This window comes from Solea solea, chromosome 17 (assembly GCF_958295425.1).
Source record: "Solea solea chromosome 17, fSolSol10.1, whole genome shotgun sequence".
In the NCBI taxonomy this organism is placed as follows: Eukaryota; Metazoa; Chordata; class Actinopteri; order Pleuronectiformes; family Soleidae; genus Solea; species Solea solea.
Window position 1 is genome coordinate 11,367,214 of NC_081150.1, and position 17,839 is coordinate 11,385,052.

The 17,839-nt window shown below is 42.5% G+C and overlaps 2 protein-coding genes across 3 annotated transcripts in view; one reads left to right on the plus strand and one right to left on the minus strand.

Annotated features, from left to right (window-relative positions):
- Positions 1 to 568: 568 nt before the first annotated feature.
- smyd2b (SET and MYND domain containing 2b) lies at positions 569 to 10,161 on the plus strand. The gene is made up of 12 exons (XM_058613173.1): positions 569 to 924; positions 2,838 to 2,901; positions 3,501 to 3,611; positions 3,715 to 3,775; positions 4,476 to 4,600; positions 5,195 to 5,262; positions 6,220 to 6,322; positions 6,887 to 6,997; positions 7,095 to 7,215; positions 7,485 to 7,659; positions 7,833 to 7,941; positions 8,674 to 10,161. The coding sequence occupies exons 1-12, from the start codon at positions 755 to 757 to the stop codon at positions 8,752 to 8,754; spliced, it is 1,299 nt and encodes a 432-aa protein (XP_058469156.1). The 5' UTR covers positions 569 to 754; the 3' UTR covers positions 8,755 to 10,161.
- LOC131443493 (tyrosine-protein phosphatase non-receptor type 14-like) overlaps positions 9,015 to 17,839 on the minus strand; it is a 36,435-nt gene continuing 27,610 nt past the window's right edge. For both annotated transcript variants that reach the window (XM_058613171.1, XM_058613172.1), the window contains exons 13-20: positions 17,115 to 17,584; positions 15,381 to 16,697; positions 14,144 to 14,284; positions 12,976 to 13,194; positions 11,853 to 11,981; positions 11,348 to 11,582; positions 11,065 to 11,228; positions 9,015 to 10,797 (exon numbers count right to left, since the gene is read on the minus strand). In XM_058613171.1, coding sequence (XP_058469154.1) covers positions 10,669 to 10,797; positions 11,065 to 11,228; positions 11,348 to 11,582; positions 11,853 to 11,981; positions 12,976 to 13,194; positions 14,144 to 14,284; positions 15,381 to 16,697; positions 17,115 to 17,584 — 2,804 coding nt within the window. In that variant the 3' untranslated portion in view covers positions 9,015 to 10,668. The remainder of the gene's footprint in view (positions 10,798 to 11,064; positions 11,229 to 11,347; positions 11,583 to 11,852; positions 11,982 to 12,975; positions 13,195 to 14,143; positions 14,285 to 15,380; positions 16,698 to 17,114; positions 17,585 to 17,839) is intronic.

The window sequence follows — 17,839 nt, forward strand, 5'->3', positions numbered from 1 at the left end:
CAGTTTCTATCTCTTCGAGTCTGTAATAAAGCAAACAAAACGTCTCACACTGACGCAGTAACAAAGCCGTTTGGGGCTGAGTATCATAACGCTGTGTGACGCTGTAGCAAACAAACAAACACACCTGTCTCGTCTTCAAGCAGCAACCTCTGCTTCTGCAGCGGTTTTAAAAACAACCTTTGACAAACTGCACCAGTTTGTTTCCAGGTGCCTCTTTTCTTTCTCTGTTCTAACTTTTGTCGTTTTTTAAACTAACGTTTCTTTCCTTGAACTTTCCTTGACCGTTTGCTAACGTCGCGTGAACCTGGCGTCATGACGTCTTACGTCATCACGTAATCAGACCCCAGACCATACTTGAAGATGCAGACGACTGTTCTGTTACTGTTTAATTTATTTATTTGTTTGTTTGTTTGTTTTAGTGTCTTTTTTTTTTTTTACTAATTAGCGTATCTATAGTTTATGCTTTTCTTATTTCATGGATATTCTCATTTGTTTAGCTCAATTGGTTTCTGAATGTAAGTGTTTAAAGTGTGTAAAGTTTATTTAAAAAAAGTAAATAAATAAATAACATCTATGTGTCTATCTGACACATGTCACTGGTGATGCCACAGCGTGTGAACTATTATTGGGCACGGTGACGCCCCGACACTTGGAGTTTTTTGCAGCCACTGCCACATCCCACTTTACTCTGTGCGCGTCTGAGTGAAGAGTGACTGTGAGCGAAGACGGAGCAGAGGAGGTGAAGTGCACAGCAATGACAGGCAGCATCGAGGGACTGCAGAGGTTTGAGAGCCCGGGGAAAGGCCGAGCTCTCCGCGTTACCAGAGCCTTTAAAGTTGGAGAGCTGCTGTTTTCCTGCGCCGCGTACTCGTATGTGCTGTCAGCCAAAGAGAGAGGCTGCTACTGTGAGTTCTGCTTCACCAGGTAATCACTGGATACTTGTTTATACCTCCATGGGTTCATTCACTCATCAGAATAATCGTATCATTTTAAATGACATGCATTTATATAGGTTTTAAAAACACAAATACTCATATTTACATCCATTATAGTTGCATGGGTGTGTCCTGAAAACACAAGAATAAAGCACTAATTAAGTATAAATCTGATTCTCTGATCACCAAACACATGCAGTGTCACATGGGCTCTCTATCATAAATATGTCCACCCACAAAATCTATTTCGGTTGTGCGTCTCCTCTTCCTGAATGGTGATTCCTCTGTATTGTCTTTCACATCTTTGTGACGTGACCATGAGAAAGAGATTATGCTACCTTTGTGCGACCATGGTTACATAATAGAGTTTATTTCCACCAATTACAAACAACACCACAACAATAATCCATTTAAGAGACACATACAATACATTTTTTTTTATTCAGTCTATGGTGTAAAAGTAAGGTCATCATAAATACATTTCCACTATTATATTGCTTCTGTGTTCCTTTTAGGGATTTATTATTCCTTAATTGTGCACCTTATTACTATCATTAGCCACTAGTTAATCACTTGTTCTTTTATTTATATATCTTTCCATTTGCATGATTATAAACCTTTTTCTTCATGCAGCAGTGACAATAAAGAATATAATCTGTTTAAAGATACAGTGTATAATATTTAGGAGAGATTATTGAAATAAATATACTACCTATAAGTTAGGGTATCATTTGATTTTCGACTTAGGGATGGGACGATACCACTTGTTTGTGTCCGATACCAATATCACAAACAATCCCAAGTTTCTACCGATTCCAATATTAGTCCGATACAGTCATTTTTACACCATGTATGAACTATGAAGCTGTTAACAACACATTTGTGCTGAGTCCAACTGTGTAACAAAATATTGTTCTCCCAAAAATGAGAAATAAACAGCCCAAACATGACTCAGCGAAAATACTAATTGCTAATTTGTATTTACATTTTTTACAGTCTGTGCGTCTTACTTTACTGAGGCTGCCATTTTGTGTCGTCACATTCTTGCAGCAGATATTTGGGGTTTTGAAGCAGAATCTTAACTGAGCAAACAAACAAAAATGGTCCCACCCACATAAACCCAACGCATAAACAAAGAAGACGAAGAGGGAGGAAATGAGACAGTTGTGATAGAGTATTTACTTTCTTTCGGGTATGTGAAGGCCTGCACCGTAGCTCCTAACATGAAGGAGTGATCAGAGGAGGACTCCATTTGTTGCACTCTGCAGTTTCACCATGACATGTCACTGATTCTTACAAGCTGGAGAGTCACTTGTAGAGTCACTTGTTACAGCGCAGACCACTGTAACCTCACCTCAATCCTAAATTTAGCTGTGACCTCATTTTTTTTTAACCTCAATCTTCCCAACTTTCTTGACCATGACCATGTCAATCCCACACATTTCCAGTGAAAATGTGAATTATATAGACATTTAGATGTTGATTCAGTCAGAAATAATGCCTGTTGAGACATATTGTTTTTATCAACATTGTTTGATCACTTTAAGATGTGTTTAACATTGTAAGTGTCTCTAATCTGCGTCGGTGGACTTTTGGACTGCTTTCCTGTTTCACTGTGATAGAGAGACAGCTGCTCCCGCAACAAGGACAGCTCTATTAATACCTCAGAATGTTTTAATGCCCTTCGTTGCTTTTCGTTTTGACAGGCCCCGAGCAACTGCTGCTTCCTTTCTGACACTCACTCAGAGGCCAATGCACAGATACATACACAAGTCATGATATATGTTCTGCGTGGTCTCTGAAAGTGGGAAAGAGACTCCCTCAGTGGCGTCTTTACGATGTGCTACTTGTCATTTATAAGATAATAGAACCTCTTTTTCTTTTTTTTTTTGTAATTTGCAGGAAAAACGGTTTGGCAAAATGTGGCAAGTGCAAGAAGGCTTTCTACTGCAATGTGAAATGCCAGGTAGGAAATACATCCCATATTGTAATGGATCATTAAAAGACCATGACACAGCATATGTTGGATATTGATACACAACTTGCAGCCATGGTTGGTTTGTTTCTGGGTGTGAACATCAAAAAAAGCTGACGTGAAAGTGGTCACAATGACTCATGACTTTGATTGTTTTTATCTAATAGGTCAACTCTCATCTCAGTTAATGGTTTTATCTCTTACAACAGATTTTGTGTCACTTTATTGCAGTGTTTTTGGTAATAACACCCGATGAAGGTCCAGTACGGATTACACTGTTTCTCATTTTGAGTTCTGCCTCAGCAGTGAAGTGTCCTTTTATTTCTTATTTTTTTCATTTGCATGAAGCTTAAAGCTCAGTTAAGCCTTAGTATAGACTGACAAATTACTGTAATGACCATTGAATGTAGTGGTTAAACGGCAAAAGGTGCTGCATCCATGTTTATGGATTTGCAGCTCCAGATGAACTTTATTTGGGTGAGAGGGGGCAAAAATGGTATTGTGCTTATTGTTATGTAGTTTCAGTTTTTTTTAGTTTTTTTTGTTGTTTTTTTGTTTATGTGATTACAACATTTGTACGTGTTGTGTAGAAAGGGGACTGGGCCATGCACAAGCTGGAGTGTTCGGCAATGACGGCGTTCAGAGAGAAATGGTGCCCGTCAGAGACGGCCCGCCTGGTGGCCCGGATCCTCGCCAAGAAGGTTGAAGAAGTTATAAAAACATACACGTGTGTGATCATTGTCTGGCGCAACCTGTGCGATCGTTTATGGTTGTAATTTCCCCGTTTATTTTTCCCCCCGACAGAAAATGCAGAAAGAACGATGTGTGTCTGAGAAGATGTTGCTCATAGGGGAGATGCAATCACGTGAGTATTTGCTTATTGTTTTTTTTCCACTAATAAGCAGATTAGTGTTTCGTTATAGGGACAACAGACGTACACACAGTCAGTTTCCATGACTTCTGAGGACATTGCAGTGACTTACACTCATTTCCTGGAGACTTACTCTAACCTTAACCTTAACTACAACTGGCCTACAGACCTTAACTTAACCCTAACATGAATTCACCTTAAAATGGAACACTTTACATTATGGAGACTTGTCTTCCGTGTGGGAATAAAAAGCAAGTCCCCATAAGGGGACTATGTTTGACTATGGACAGATTAATGTCCCCATACACACACACACACACAGTTTGGCACACAGTCACAATCAGATAATAGTATATGTGTGATATGGTGACAATGTGATGTGGCCATGACACAGCCTGAGTGGTGAAGGGGAGCTGTTTATCCTTGTCCTTTTACAGTTGTCAGAGCTTAACAGTGTGGAGGTGAGGAAAAGCTCTCTAACCAGCAAAGACCACCAGAGGAAGTGAATTTGATCTAGTGTCTGTCTGCCATTCAGACTTGGGACGGCGCCCAAATTGCTGTCGTTGATTCAAAGCCAGATACAATTTGGGTCACTGCGGCGACAGCAATTCACTGGACATCCAGTCTGAAAATTATACACCACGTTTTACGTTTGGCGTCTCATGAAAAATGTTTGTCCTCCTTTCTGCAACAGACGTGGAGGACATAGACAATGAGAAAAGAGAGGTGAGCGAGGCAGACATCGCTGAACTGCATCGCTTTTACTCCAAAAACTTGGATTTTCCTGATCACAAAGACCTGCTCACGCTCTTCTCCCAGGTACCACACACACACACACACACACACACACACACACACACGTTAAACTTAGCTCATTGAGCTCAAGATGATCCACTGATTGTTGTGTGATGCACTGCAACGATATCACTGTCCTCCGCTGCAGCTTAAGACAAACTGTTAAACAGCATGATTTACACTCACCAGCCACGGTATTTACGCACAGGACACCTAATAAAGTGACAGCAATGGCTCTTGGTGTGGTCTCCTGCTGCAGTAGCCCATCTGCTTCAAGGTTCAACGTGTTGTGAGTTCCCAAATGGTCTTCTGCACACCCTGGTTGCATTTTAGGTACTTTTACTGTTGCCTCTCTATCATTTGTGAACCACTCTGTCCTCTGATCCCCTGCATGAACAAGAATTTTTTTTTTCGATGTGAAAAATCCCACTAGACCATGCAAACGTGCCACGTTATGCAGCTTCATTTTCCTCCCTATTGAGATGCTTGGTTTGCCATGTGATTGGCTGATTAGTAATTGCAAGCAGGTGAACAAGTGTACCTAATAAAGTGGCCGGTGAGTGTATACTTAAGCGTGTTTCTCTGTTCTCTCTCTGCTCTGTGTCCTTTGTCGAACAGGTTGCCTGTAATGGTTTCACTGTCGAGGACGATGAACTTTCCCACTTGGGTACTGCAGTTTACCCAGAGTAAGGCGGGAAGCTCATGCATATACTTATGATATACATACGATTCAACACATGTAAAGGTGTAGTGCACCACACAGTATCTTCTCCCTCCTGACACAAGATTAACGTCATGGTTTGTTTATCTCTATTTGAATGGAAGAGTATTCGGGCCATATGTAAAAAAAAAATTATTGAAAGAAAGAAAAAAATAAAATTAATTAATGCAAATAAAACAGCATTAATTCTGAGATTAAAATCAGAATTACGAGAAATTTGTCAGAATTATGAGATCAAAGTCAGAATCCTGATATTAAAGTCAGAATTCAGAGAATAAAGTCAGAGCTCTGAGATTAAAATCAGAGATTAAAGTCAGAATTCTGAGAATAAAATCAAGAGTTCTGAGATTAAAGTCTGAATCATGAGATTAAAATCAGAGTTCTGAGAAAAACAATTAAAAAGTCAGGATTTTACTTTCTTTCAAAGCATTTTTGTACATGGGCCAACATACTCTTACTACTCTTCCGTAGTATTTGCATACATGAGCCTTTAAGTTTTTGCTACATAGCCAAAACAAAGCGTCATTCCTTTACTCAGCACAGATGTGAGAACCAGGACTGTAATTTAATCTACAAATCAGTGTTCAAAGCAACTTAAAGCAACCAACAAACATCCAAAGGAGGCCTGACATGTCAACTTGTCTTCTCCAGTTGGTGTTTTGGTTGTAAAAGATTCTCCTTGCTGTGACTGTGGGTGAGTTAAATTTTAAAATTGAAATCTCCCCCTCAGCTCCTTGTTGAGCTATTTCCAGCCAACAAGTCAGGAAATAACCACATGTCCTCTCTGTGGGCACAGTTATAGCAACACCACGTACAGATAAAATGTTTATGTCTCATTTTGAAGAAACGGAAAGTGTAAAGTGATCTTTTTATTCTAATATCCTGCTCTGTCTCTTTGGTATGTGTCTGTGTGGCTCCACAGCGTGGCACTGATAAACCACAGCTGTCTTCCCAGCGTCATAGTCACGTATGACGGGACATCAGCTGAAGTTCGGGCTGTGCGGGACATGAAGCCTGGAGATGAAGTGAGGAAAGGGGGCAGCTGCCGTTAGAGGGGGTTGGGTTCTCTCTTTTTCTCCCTTTTTTTTAAGTGCATGTGTGGAGGAGCTCTGTGTGTATGTGTGTGTCAAATTACTCAGAGTAGTAGTTTCATTTCAAGTAATATAAGAATCATTCAACTTTATTTACTTAAATAATGCTACAGTTTTGGGAAATGCATTTGTTCACTTGCATATATACATATTTATATTTCCTTTTAAACAGTTTCAAATTCAAGATTAGATAAATTAAGATTATTCCAGCAACCTCTTTATCAATGGTTACCCACAGGACCTTTACATAATTTAAAATCTACTTTTAAACACTTGGCAACTTTATTTATCAGTGATTTGTGACATGTTTTCCTCAGTCAGAAGACATTTCATTTATCTTATTGAGTATATTAACCAGAAAAAGTTTAAAAGGCTTCACAGTGAAGAGGCTGGTCAGGGGTTATTTTCAGAGCTGAGATTTGAAGTGTTGTCTGGCAGTGAACGCACCACGACTGTTGTTTGTGACTCTCACATGCTGCGTTTCATTTCCACCTGTAGGTGCTCATCAGCTACATAGACCTGCTTTATCCAACAGATGACCGCAACACTAGACTGCGAGAGTCATATTTCTTTACCTGTGACTGTCAGGAATGTAAAAGCAAATCCAAAGTAAGACTCAGTAAAAACAAAAAACAAAAAAAAATGCATATGTAATATTGTGTGGAGTTGGTTGACCGTCGTCGTCTGGCTCTGTCGTCTCCTACAGGACAAGACCAAGTTGAAGTTACGTAAGAAGGGTGACCCCATCGAGCCGGAGGTCGTCAGCAACATGGTGCGCTACGCCAGGAGAAGCATCAGAGAGTTCAGGGCTCTTAAAAATGAAAAAGATATCCTTTTGACTCGCACTCTCTCGTGTTGTCTACGCTGAGAACTTTTACAATTGAGAGTACAAAAACCTGCTTTTATGTTTATTTTTTTAATGCTTGAGAGCATAACTTCCCCTTCCCCGCTAAAAAAAAAGAAAGAAGAAATTGGTTGATTTGTTAAATGAGTGACACTCAAGTCACTGTAGACTTAAGCAGAGTCATTTCAGTGTCTACTCCACATCTGATGTGTGACCAGAGTCTACTTCAGTGCAGCCTTGACTCTGTGGCACCCCCTAGTGAGCTGCTGGAGATGTGCGAACAGACCCTGGAGGAGATGGGAACCGTCTTCCACGACTCCAACGTCTTCGTGCTCCACATGATGTACCAGGCCATGGGCGTGTGTCTCTACATGGACGATGTAGAGGGAGCAATCAGATACGGAGAGAAGATCCTCCAACCTTACATGTAAGAAACGCTGACGTTATTTAGAGGCATTATTCTTGTAAATGGGTAGATATTATTGTTAAAAATTGTAATAACTATAGGGGAATTCTTCTGACTTAGGCATCATGTGCATTTTGCTTATCATTTTTCTGCGTCTGAGCAAAATAAGAACATATGAACTGTGTCCAACGCAGGCAGCTTTACCCGCCCTACTCCCTGAATGTGTGCTCCATGTACCTGAAGATGGGCAGACTGTATATGGTGATGGAGAAACATGCAGTAGGCATTAAAGCTCTCAAGAAGGTAATTATGACATGTTTGGATTTTCTTACCACTCTCATACAGAGACACAGAGGACTGTTAGGAAAAAAACAAAATAGACCCGAGTATCATTTGAAATTCTACCCTGATACAGCTACTGGTACAATACCCAAACAATATTATTATTACATCTTGCTCAGAGGAAGATAAATATGACAGAAGTTATTTATTTTATTTTTAAGGATAATCCTAGGGCGTCTTGGTTAAAAGGCAGCAGCAACACACACACACATCAACAAAGAAAACTCGATTACGATAAGACAATAACACACCAGCGATTTTGATTCTAACTCCTTCAGAATGAATTTAAAATGAGCCAGAGAAACCAGATTTTGGAGTTTTAAGGCTTTGCTCTGTAGATTGTTCCAGTCTGAAAGAGCAAAATACTGGAATACCCTTTTTTTCCCCCACATTCTGTTCATACACTGAGGACAGAAAGTGTCCTGAGTAGTGTCCATCATTTTTTTTTATTAAAAATACACACAGAGGTAATGAGGAAGCAGCATATGTACCTCAACTATATTAAATTGAGTCTAATCTTAAAACAGGAGACTTTCTCATCAAGGAATTCCGTTAATTCTGTTTGATGTTCACTGCTGCTCATTCATTTAAACTTTTAGAGCAGTTTCATACCCACCAAATCTATACATTTTGTACATAATTTCTTTCTGTAAAATGTTGTAAAAAAGAAAAATCACCTTTGTGTGCCCACAGGCAATGGCCATCATGGAGGTCACTCACGGGAAAGATCACTTCTACTTGACTGAGATGCGCAAAGAAATAGCACAGAAATGAAAAGAGAGGCAAGATGATGATGGTGGAGGTGACTTTGGTGTCCCTATTGACTGCAGTTTTAGTTGTGAGAAGAATACTTTTATACCTTTAAAAGCTGCTATGACAGTGAATTTCTCCTCCTTTTCCCTCCTTTTCCCACCAATCAGCTGGACCCCGTTGTCCATCAGCATCCTCATCAGTGTCACTGACACTGTGAGAGTCTCAGAATATTTCAAGGTAAAAGAAAGCCGTTCTTAATAAATACATTTGTGGCCACAGTCTTAAAGAAAATAAGGCTTTATTGCATAATAAGCAAGTTTGACAGTTTCATACATGTCTGGGGAGAGAAAAACAAAAGACTGAGAACGCATATACAAAACTTATTTACACATACTTTGAAACGTATTCAGGAATTTGGCCAAAAGAAAGAAAGAAAGAAAGACTGGGGGGGAAAAATTAAATATTAATAAAGAGTGGAATGCCTTGTGAGAGAATACTGTCGTAAAAAGAGAACTGAAGTGCAACAAAACACTTATATGTCAAGAGAGAGCTTATACGTATCCAAGAATATATACATTGAAATATATGTAAAAAAAAAAAAAAATGCATGCATAGTTTATTATGTTGCGGTATTTTTAGGGTACCAAGTCAAAAAAAGAAGAAAGTGATATAAAACATTTGTAGAAATCTTTTCTCACATGTCCGTTATGTACAAAGTTATTTTTTTGGACACGGCTGGCTTTGCATTACATTTATTTTAACATGTAACAGATAATTCTGTAGAAGGTGGTTTCAGATACTTGGAAACACAACACAGTACTTACTGGGTTTTGATCAGGTGAGTACACACAACTGCCTTTTTATGGCAAAGACTTAACTCTTATGTTTCAAAAACAATCCCAGATTTCAGACTTCTCTGGCTCCTGGTGACAAATCTTTACCTGAGAGTTAGGTAAATGATGTCAAATGTTAAAGTAGCTTTTATACCAAAATAGCAATCAATAAAATACCAATTTGACGATTTCATTTTTTTCATGTCTCAATCATAATACAGTATCTGCTACATATACAGTATAAGGACACAGTTTCCTATTGACTGCAGATGCCAATGCTCGGATATTTATAAAGTATCTCCAATCAACTGGAGAGGATTTTGAAATGGTTGAAAGAGATGGCAAAGAGCGGAGATTCAAGGAAACAGCTGCTGAAAGGTCCTTGGTTGAAATGTGTGGAGAGAAAACGGGGAGAATTAGGAAGAAAAGACGAAATCAAAAGACCCGACATGCTTGTCAGTGATCTGTACAATGGCAAACTTGACCTCATTGTTGATAGAAATAAATAAAATTAAAAAAAAAATGCTGTGAAAGTAAATATTTGCTGTATTCATTAATACTCTTGTTAAAAAATAAAGGGCACATTTTCAGAACAGTGATGTAGAGAATCGTTTTGTTTGGCAACCCTGTTCATTAAGAGTTTAGCAATAATACTGCTGCCACCTACTGTTCATGCAGCATCAAGCCATGTCTAATAATGGCTTGTGTGAAACTGAGCAACGTGTCTGAACAGTAGAAGTGAGAAAAAAAAATAGCGGAATATCTCGTGAGCACCCAGGGCATGGAGACACACCTGCAGGAGAGATATGCTGCTTATTCACCTGACCTGCACGGAGAAAAAGCACTAACATGCATGTTCCACACAGAAAGGCAGGTCCAAGCTTAAATCCAGGGGGATAAAAAAAGAAAAAAAGAAGAATGAAATGTGAACACACTGACCATCAGTTTAGATGCACACCCACACAAATTCCTTTCGTTTGCAAACCAACAAAGTTCCACAACGTCCACCTGGAAAAGGTCAAAATGAGGGTGGAGTTGCTTCTAACTCGGTTATTAATCGGCTGTGTCAGTCCACTGGTTAACATCGGTACCACGGTCATGCTTAGATGAGGCGGGAATTCTTAAGAAACTGGATGAGGACCTGGTAGACAAACTTGTACTGGGAGATGGTCTGAACCATCAGCATCCTCTGCTGCCGCAGCTCCGACAACATGCTCGGAACTTCCATTGGCTGAAGAGACACAGAAAACAATGGGGATGGAACTTAGAATGAGAGAAACAAAGACTAAAAAGGAGAAGAGACAAATGATGTTGCAAACTTTCTATATCACACAAGACACTGTTGATCATTTTGAATAGCGATTTGTGACTCTTGGGATGCAGATACATGTATCCTGAGGCAAAACAGCTGTGGTTCTTAGTCATCTCAACTTAACTCAAACTTACCTAGACCCTCAAACTTGAGTGTAGCCCCCTCCCCCCCCTCCAGTCCTCTTACCTCATTGTGCTCCAGGCAACTGATCATGAGCTCAGTGAGGATGACCACACCGGTGCGACCCACACCGGCACTACAGTGCACCACCACAGGAGGGTTGAGGCTCTTTGACGTGTCCAGCATGGAGTTAGTGTGTCTCCTTACTGACTGGATCTCCTCTAGGTAGGCTGCAGGTGGGAGGGCGACAAAAGTGTAAGATGTAAGCAATATTGAACGGTGTCTTTCTTGAGCTACTCTTTTAAAAAATAAAAATGAAATATAGTGACTGTTCGTCACTCCCACTCACAGAGGAATCCCACCACGTATTCCGGGCAGCCCTGCTCAGGCCAGTCGGTGTACTGTAGGTGCCAGACTGTCCTCTCCTGGCCGGACAGCAGGTTTTTGACCTTCAACCCCGTGGTGGCGTAACAACCTGAGTCGGTGCGGAATTTGGTGGTCACCTTGAACTTGCCGTGAGTGGCCGAGTTGTGTTTGGAGCCCAGTTTGGGCCAATAGCGGTGACTCTTGGATCGGCCACCCTCCTGGACGGAAGAGAGAGAATAGTGTGAGAAGATGAAGATGAATTGATTGGTGAGTGGCAATTGAATGGGGGGAGGGGGGGGGAATAGATGTATCCTACCACATGCCATTTACACACACACACACACACACACACACACACACACACACGCACAGATTCAGTGATGCACTCTCTCTCTCATCATATTTCACTCACACAGATGAATGCCAGCTGTTGGCTTCTGAAATGGAGCCACATCTGTGTGTGTGTGTGTGTGTGTGTGTGTGTGTACCTCTTCTGCAGTAACCATGGCGATGACGTTGACCCCTTGCTCCCAGACCATCTGCCAGAAGTCGGCACAGGTGTTGGCTAACGGACCCTGGGTGGCAATGTAGTGCCACTCCTCCCCTCTGATCATCACCTGGGAAAACAAAACAACACAGAAATGCATAAATAATCAATTACTGCGCATGAAACGTATCGTGCGTCTAGTGGAAACAATGGAAGACACTGTATTTTCGAGCATATTGATTTTACAGGTCATTTTAGACACTGAAAATAATCAAAACAGCCACTAGAGGGCAATATAAACGCCTCTGTCTGGGGCCTTATTCCCTTTAACTTAAAAAACTTCCTTTCCACTAAATCTCTCTTTGTTTCCCCTCCATCGATAATCATGTGGCTCAACGGAAAAAACGAAAAACTTCCTCTTTCTTATTATCTCATAGAAATAGTGCCAGGAATCATGATTCCTTAGGCCATCTTGTGACTATAAACATAGGAGATGGATGGGGAATAAACAAGGCCCTTTGTTCTGCGGCGGCCACCTTAAATGACAGGGGGAAGTAAGAGGGTTACACCGTGATAGGCAGTGACTCAGTGCAGCGATCGCTCCCGGACCGCAATTAGGCACACACGCGAAATGCAAACTCAGGCATAAACACACAAGCTTGTGTGCACACACACACACACACACACACACACACCGAGCATGAATAGAGGGCTAGTGAGAGCAGCTCAGGCTGACTTAAGAGGGTTTGGAGTTTGGACCACATTCTTTGGGAATTCCACGAGCTCTGTGAGCTTAAAGGCCCAAACAGCCTTCAATAGCCGCTTTTCATCCTTCCCTCCGAGCCGTTCCCTGCTTAGAAATGACCACAACAAAGACGAGCGGCGAGCCGAGTGTATCAAGTTTATACCCGTTTGTTTCAATGTATGTTGTCTGTGACTGCAGCTGTGATTAACAGTCACATAAACGTGTGTTTTATGAAGCTACAGTCATCTAAATGTAGCTCTTTTTGTTTCTCTTTCATAATGAAAACACACAATAGCACAAGGGAAGGGATCGGAATCAACCCTAAATTCATGTTTTAAGTGTGCACTGTATGCTGGGTTTTTTCTAATACTACTTTTACCTTGATATGTGAGGCGTTAATGTAGCCCGTGTTGTTCTCCTTGTTGGGCACAAGCTCGACACGATTCTCCTCGTAGGGCACAAAGTCACGGAAGCGGTTGCGCTCGGTGTTCTCGGGCAGTGTTGCCGTGGTGAGAACACAGTTTGCCTTCTTCTTAGGCACCTGCTCATACTCAGTGAAGACCCGCTCCTCTTCCAGCTTCAACTCAAAGGTCTTACACTGGAGAGATGGAGAAAAAAAAGAAGAGAGGAAGGAGAAAGGGAGGAGGAGGAGGGGGTGTTAGTCATTGAATAACAAGCAACACAGTATTCAGGGGTTTCTCTTTCAGGGCCCTATTGGCTTTCATTCGTTTAAATTCCGACATACTTTCGAGACTATTCAGACGAGGGGAATACAGACATCTCCCCGAAATACTGCCCTGATGCATGTAATGCATTAACACAGCTGTAAAAATGGCACAATTGGCAGTGGTCTATCCCTGTGTCTCTGCAGCTCACTCACTCTTTCGGGTCACATTCTTAACATACCAGCGGGCCCAGAGAGCGATAAGCACCACCATGCCATACGTTCCACAGCCCACTTAGGGTTGCCCCCTGTTAGCTTAGCAACTGTCAGGACAAAGGCTGGTTTTCAAAATCCCTGCACTCAAAAATGGAGCAAACAGACAGCCTTCAGGAGTGGAAAATGCACGACATTAATCATTACTGTTATCAGCTACTGTTTGACTTTTATCTCCATTCATCAAAGTGTTTGTGGGGCCGAGAAAGCAGCTGTTGCGAGTGATCCTCCAATAATACAACACGTTCTAACAAGTCAATTTTGGAGCTTGAAAGTTGAGTAATGTCTCCCTGAATGAAAGGGACCAAAATTGGCGGCATAAATCCAGTGTAATTATGTTTTCACTTTGAATTTGTTTGTTGACATTCTTTTTGAGCAAGTACGCCATAAAAAGAAGATCTTCAAGTTTGTTTTGTATCTAGAGCATCATACAATATTTAATGGCACTCAACCTATAATTTCCACATCATCATACACGCCGGATGATGCAGGCAGAGCAAGAGCCAACAAAACAGAAGCTAGAACTGAAGTGTTTTAAAAGCTACCGACCACTCAACTCAAGCACATACTGTCAACTCAACAGATTCTGAAGCACAAATGAGCATCTTACCCTTTCGTCACTAGCAGCCTTGGCACCTTCTTCTGCAGGACTCTTGGGGACAGGCATTCGAGCAACATAGAGGCCGTTGAGGGCAGCCATCATCAGCGGTCTCTTCATGGAGTCCACCGACATCTTCTGCCTCTCCAGTGTCTTCAGGAGAGAGAAAAATCCCGGTGTCATGGTTACAGGTACCGGCAGCATTGCAGGACTGACTGACCTGCCATGGCCGGAGTACAGTGTGTGTGTGTACAAGTGGGTGGGGAGATTGCGAGTGTGAGCGTCTTGTTTAAAAGCCAAACTGGGCCGTACCAATCCCCCTGCACTGTCGACAGGTATGAACTAGCAGTCCGTGTATGAAAAGCCTATCGGGAGGAGTTGACTTGTACTGTTCAATCCATCTCAAAACCTTCAGCCCCTTTCAAGTTTTTTTTTCATTCTATCACTCCTTTGTTCCCACCTACTGCCTCACCCTCCATTCTTTAACAAAAACTCACACAATCCCCCCGTCACCTTGACTCTTTCTCCATCGACCAAACTCTGACCCACATTGCACTGTCCCTCCAAGGATTACCTCTCCTAATCTCTGAGACTATTAAACCTCCGGGACAGCTCCACCCTTCCCCTCTCCTTCATTCCCTGTGTGACAGTCAAAACAACAGCTTGGGTGTCACCAGGGGAACCTTCTATATATGAGATGATCGGCTTGAGTGAAAGATATTAGCTTTGGAGTTTTGGACGAATTTCCTGGGCTCAATATTTGCACCCACCTGGTCGATATGAATCTATTTAAACCTGGACTCTGCTGCTGTTTTAAATGTGTGCTCCTACACAAAGACCCAACCTAAACAAGCACACCTAACCAAAAGAATAATCTGAGGGATTTATGAGGGTATTGGGGAGCTCACATGGGGAGACTCACAGAGCCTTGTGCTATCCCCTTAGGTGCTGAACCCCGGATTACAGCTAATCAAGAGCTATGAAAATAGCGACAATACCACTTGTGCTTTTACAACTCAGCTGAATTACTTTAGTCTATACATCTTGATTTTTAAATGAAAATATAAATGCAATATATAACAATATTACATGTGTTCAGTTTAAAAAACTAATACGGAAAAATGCTTTTCCCCAAGCAAAAAATGACAACTTCATATCTGTTCTGAAATCCAAAGATAAACACACAAATTAAACCATTAACAAAAGGTGTGTCAAGGTATTTAGTTAAATTACAAAACACATATCCTACCCTTTGAGCGATTTCTCTCTCCACGATGCTGTCTTCCAGTGAGAACATCTCTGACACTGGCCTCTCTTTGACCGGCTCCTTCCGTACCCTCTCCTTGACACTGGTCAGGTCTGGTTCTGAGATGGATGGACCTAAAACAGCTCCATTCACTCCACCCTGGTCCCCTCGGGTCAGCGTCCCACCAGGACCTGTCCCACAGCCTCCTCCGGGCCCACCACCTCCCTGGTTCGGGACAGTTTTGGGGACCCTGCCCTGGGCTTGGTTTGGGTCCATGGGTCCTTGGTGGCTCTGTGGTCCTTGATTATGGTTGTGGTGATGTGTGTGGTTGTTGTGACCGTGGGTGTGGTTGCGGATCTGAGTACTGCTCGGAGGTCTAGGAGGACCAGGGTACTCTGGCGGGGGTTTGTTGGGCAGCTTGGCCAGAGCAGCCTGGAGCTGAGCGCTGATGCTGATGTCCTCATTTAAACCTGGGATTTGAACGTCCAGCTCAGGCCTCTCCTCTTCCTCCTCCTCCTCTTCACTCTCACTACTGTGAATGAGCATGGTAGCATTAGAGAGAGTCTTTTGATGCTGGTAAGACACTGCTGAAGTTTGTGTCACAGAAGCCTCAGGTGTTTTCTGGGCAGGCATCTGCATGGGCAGCTCTTTTGTCTGCTGCGGTGGAGGCTGGGACTGGGGTTGTGACTGAGCGGTTTGGGGCTGAGGAATGGGTTGAGGCTGAGGAGGCATCACATGTTCTCTGAGAGTGTTCCTCCGATGAAGCGGCGCATTCATGCCTTTCATCACTAGCCCCTCCATCCCTCCTCCTCCTCCTCCTCTCATGCTGCTGATCACCTCCATACTGTGTCTCTTGCCCAGAGTGGAGCGGTGTTTAGCAGCTGCAGTTAACGGTTCGCTGACCTCCTGCAGGGACTGGTGCACAACAGCTGAGCTGTCCGGCTGGAAGGTCTTGACCGACAGCTGCACCATGCGGGTAACAAGCTCCGGGCTGCTTCCCCCAATGCAGCGGTGGCGGTGGCTGGCCAGATCAGGCGTGCTGGTGGCCGGGCGGAAGGAGCTGGAAGGGTAAGGTGGAGGAGGTCGTGACATGTGGTTTCTCAGCATGTTGGCAGTGGCTGCATAGCTTCCTGCATTAGTCCCCTGTTGTTTAGTGTTCGCCAACTCAGGTGTGCTGACCGTGTGAGAGATGGAGCTCCCCACACCTCCACCTCCGCCTCCGCCACCACTGCCATTGACACAGGGTGAGTGACAGGGGCCTTTGCTGCTGGCTGGTCCGCCCTGATGAGGACCATGGGACACTGGCTTACTGTAGCTGATCTGCAATGTGGAAGCGTACAAATGTAAAAATAACACAATACAAGAATTTAAAAAAATCAAGCACTAGTAGGGCTGGGTATCAAACTTAAATATTTCTGTGGTATCACCTGAGGATCGAACTTCCTCTGTATCATCTAATATCAAAAATCCGTTGCAATTTGAGATCAGGTTTGTATAATATTTTATATTGGTTTGGTGTTTTGTTCTGTGCCAACCACCAACGCCCAATGACAAAGCTAGTAGCATCCAACACACAACTAAAGGGTTTTACCTTAATGTGTGATGTCATTTTTTGTAAGCATTATTCTGAAATTGTTAACAAACAACAAACTGTTTGGGTGAATCAGATATCAATTGAAACATTTTTAATCAATACCAGCCCTCAAGAGTAGTAACATTTAGCAAATTCAGCTCTACCTGTGGTGTGTAAGGTCCAGGACTGGGGCCCAGTCCATGATACGGGCCTCTCTCCCTCATCTCCGGCTGGCTGTACACCAGAGCTTCAGGCTGGCGGTAAGCACAGGCATTACTGATGTTCAGACTGCGGAGCGATTGGCTGTGGAGATCATGGTGCGTGGGGAGCATGCGGCGCTTCTGCCGCATGACAGCATCATACTCGGGCGTGGGCCGGTAGGACGGAGCGATGATGGCGCTGTGGCGGTGGCTGGGGATGTAGTCGGGGCGCATGAGCTCACTGCCGGGGATGCTGAGGTTGGAGGATATAGGTGAGGCAGGGACGAACGTCTGGGAGTGATTGAGGGAGCTCAGGCTGGGGCTGCTATACATGCTTCCGTTGGGCACTGTACCATTTCGGAAAGGAAAGTCCAAGAGGCAGCGGTCCAAACTTGTTTCTGACTTGTAGTAGGGGTCATCATGGAAGATGCTGTCTGAAAAGCGTAAGGGAGAATAATTGAATAAGCAATGCAATAAAGAAATTAGTTGTGCTGCTTGCAACTTTTTAATGAATAATTCTCAAAATAAATGTAATTAATCAGATCTAAAATTGTTGCATGACATAGAAAATTATCAATTACGGAAAATAATAAATTAAACACAAAAATATAAAGAGAAATTGAATATCTTTAAGAGCAGATGAACTGAGATTATAATCAAACATTATTGAGATATTTAAGAGAAAAAGG

Excerpts from the sequence above, each read along its gene's own strand:
- smyd2b (XM_058613173.1), top strand. The coding sequence starts at position 755 with ATGACAGGCAGCATCGAGGGACTGCAGAGGTTTGAGAGCCCGGGGAAA. Across the intron at positions 5,263-6,219 it reads GGTACTGCAGTTTACCCAGA|CGTGGCACTGATAAACCACA; the intron begins GTAAGGCGGGAA and ends GTGGCTCCACAG. Across the intron at positions 7,660-7,832 it reads AAGATCCTCCAACCTTACAT|GCAGCTTTACCCGCCCTACT; the intron begins GTAAGAAACGCT and ends TGTCCAACGCAG.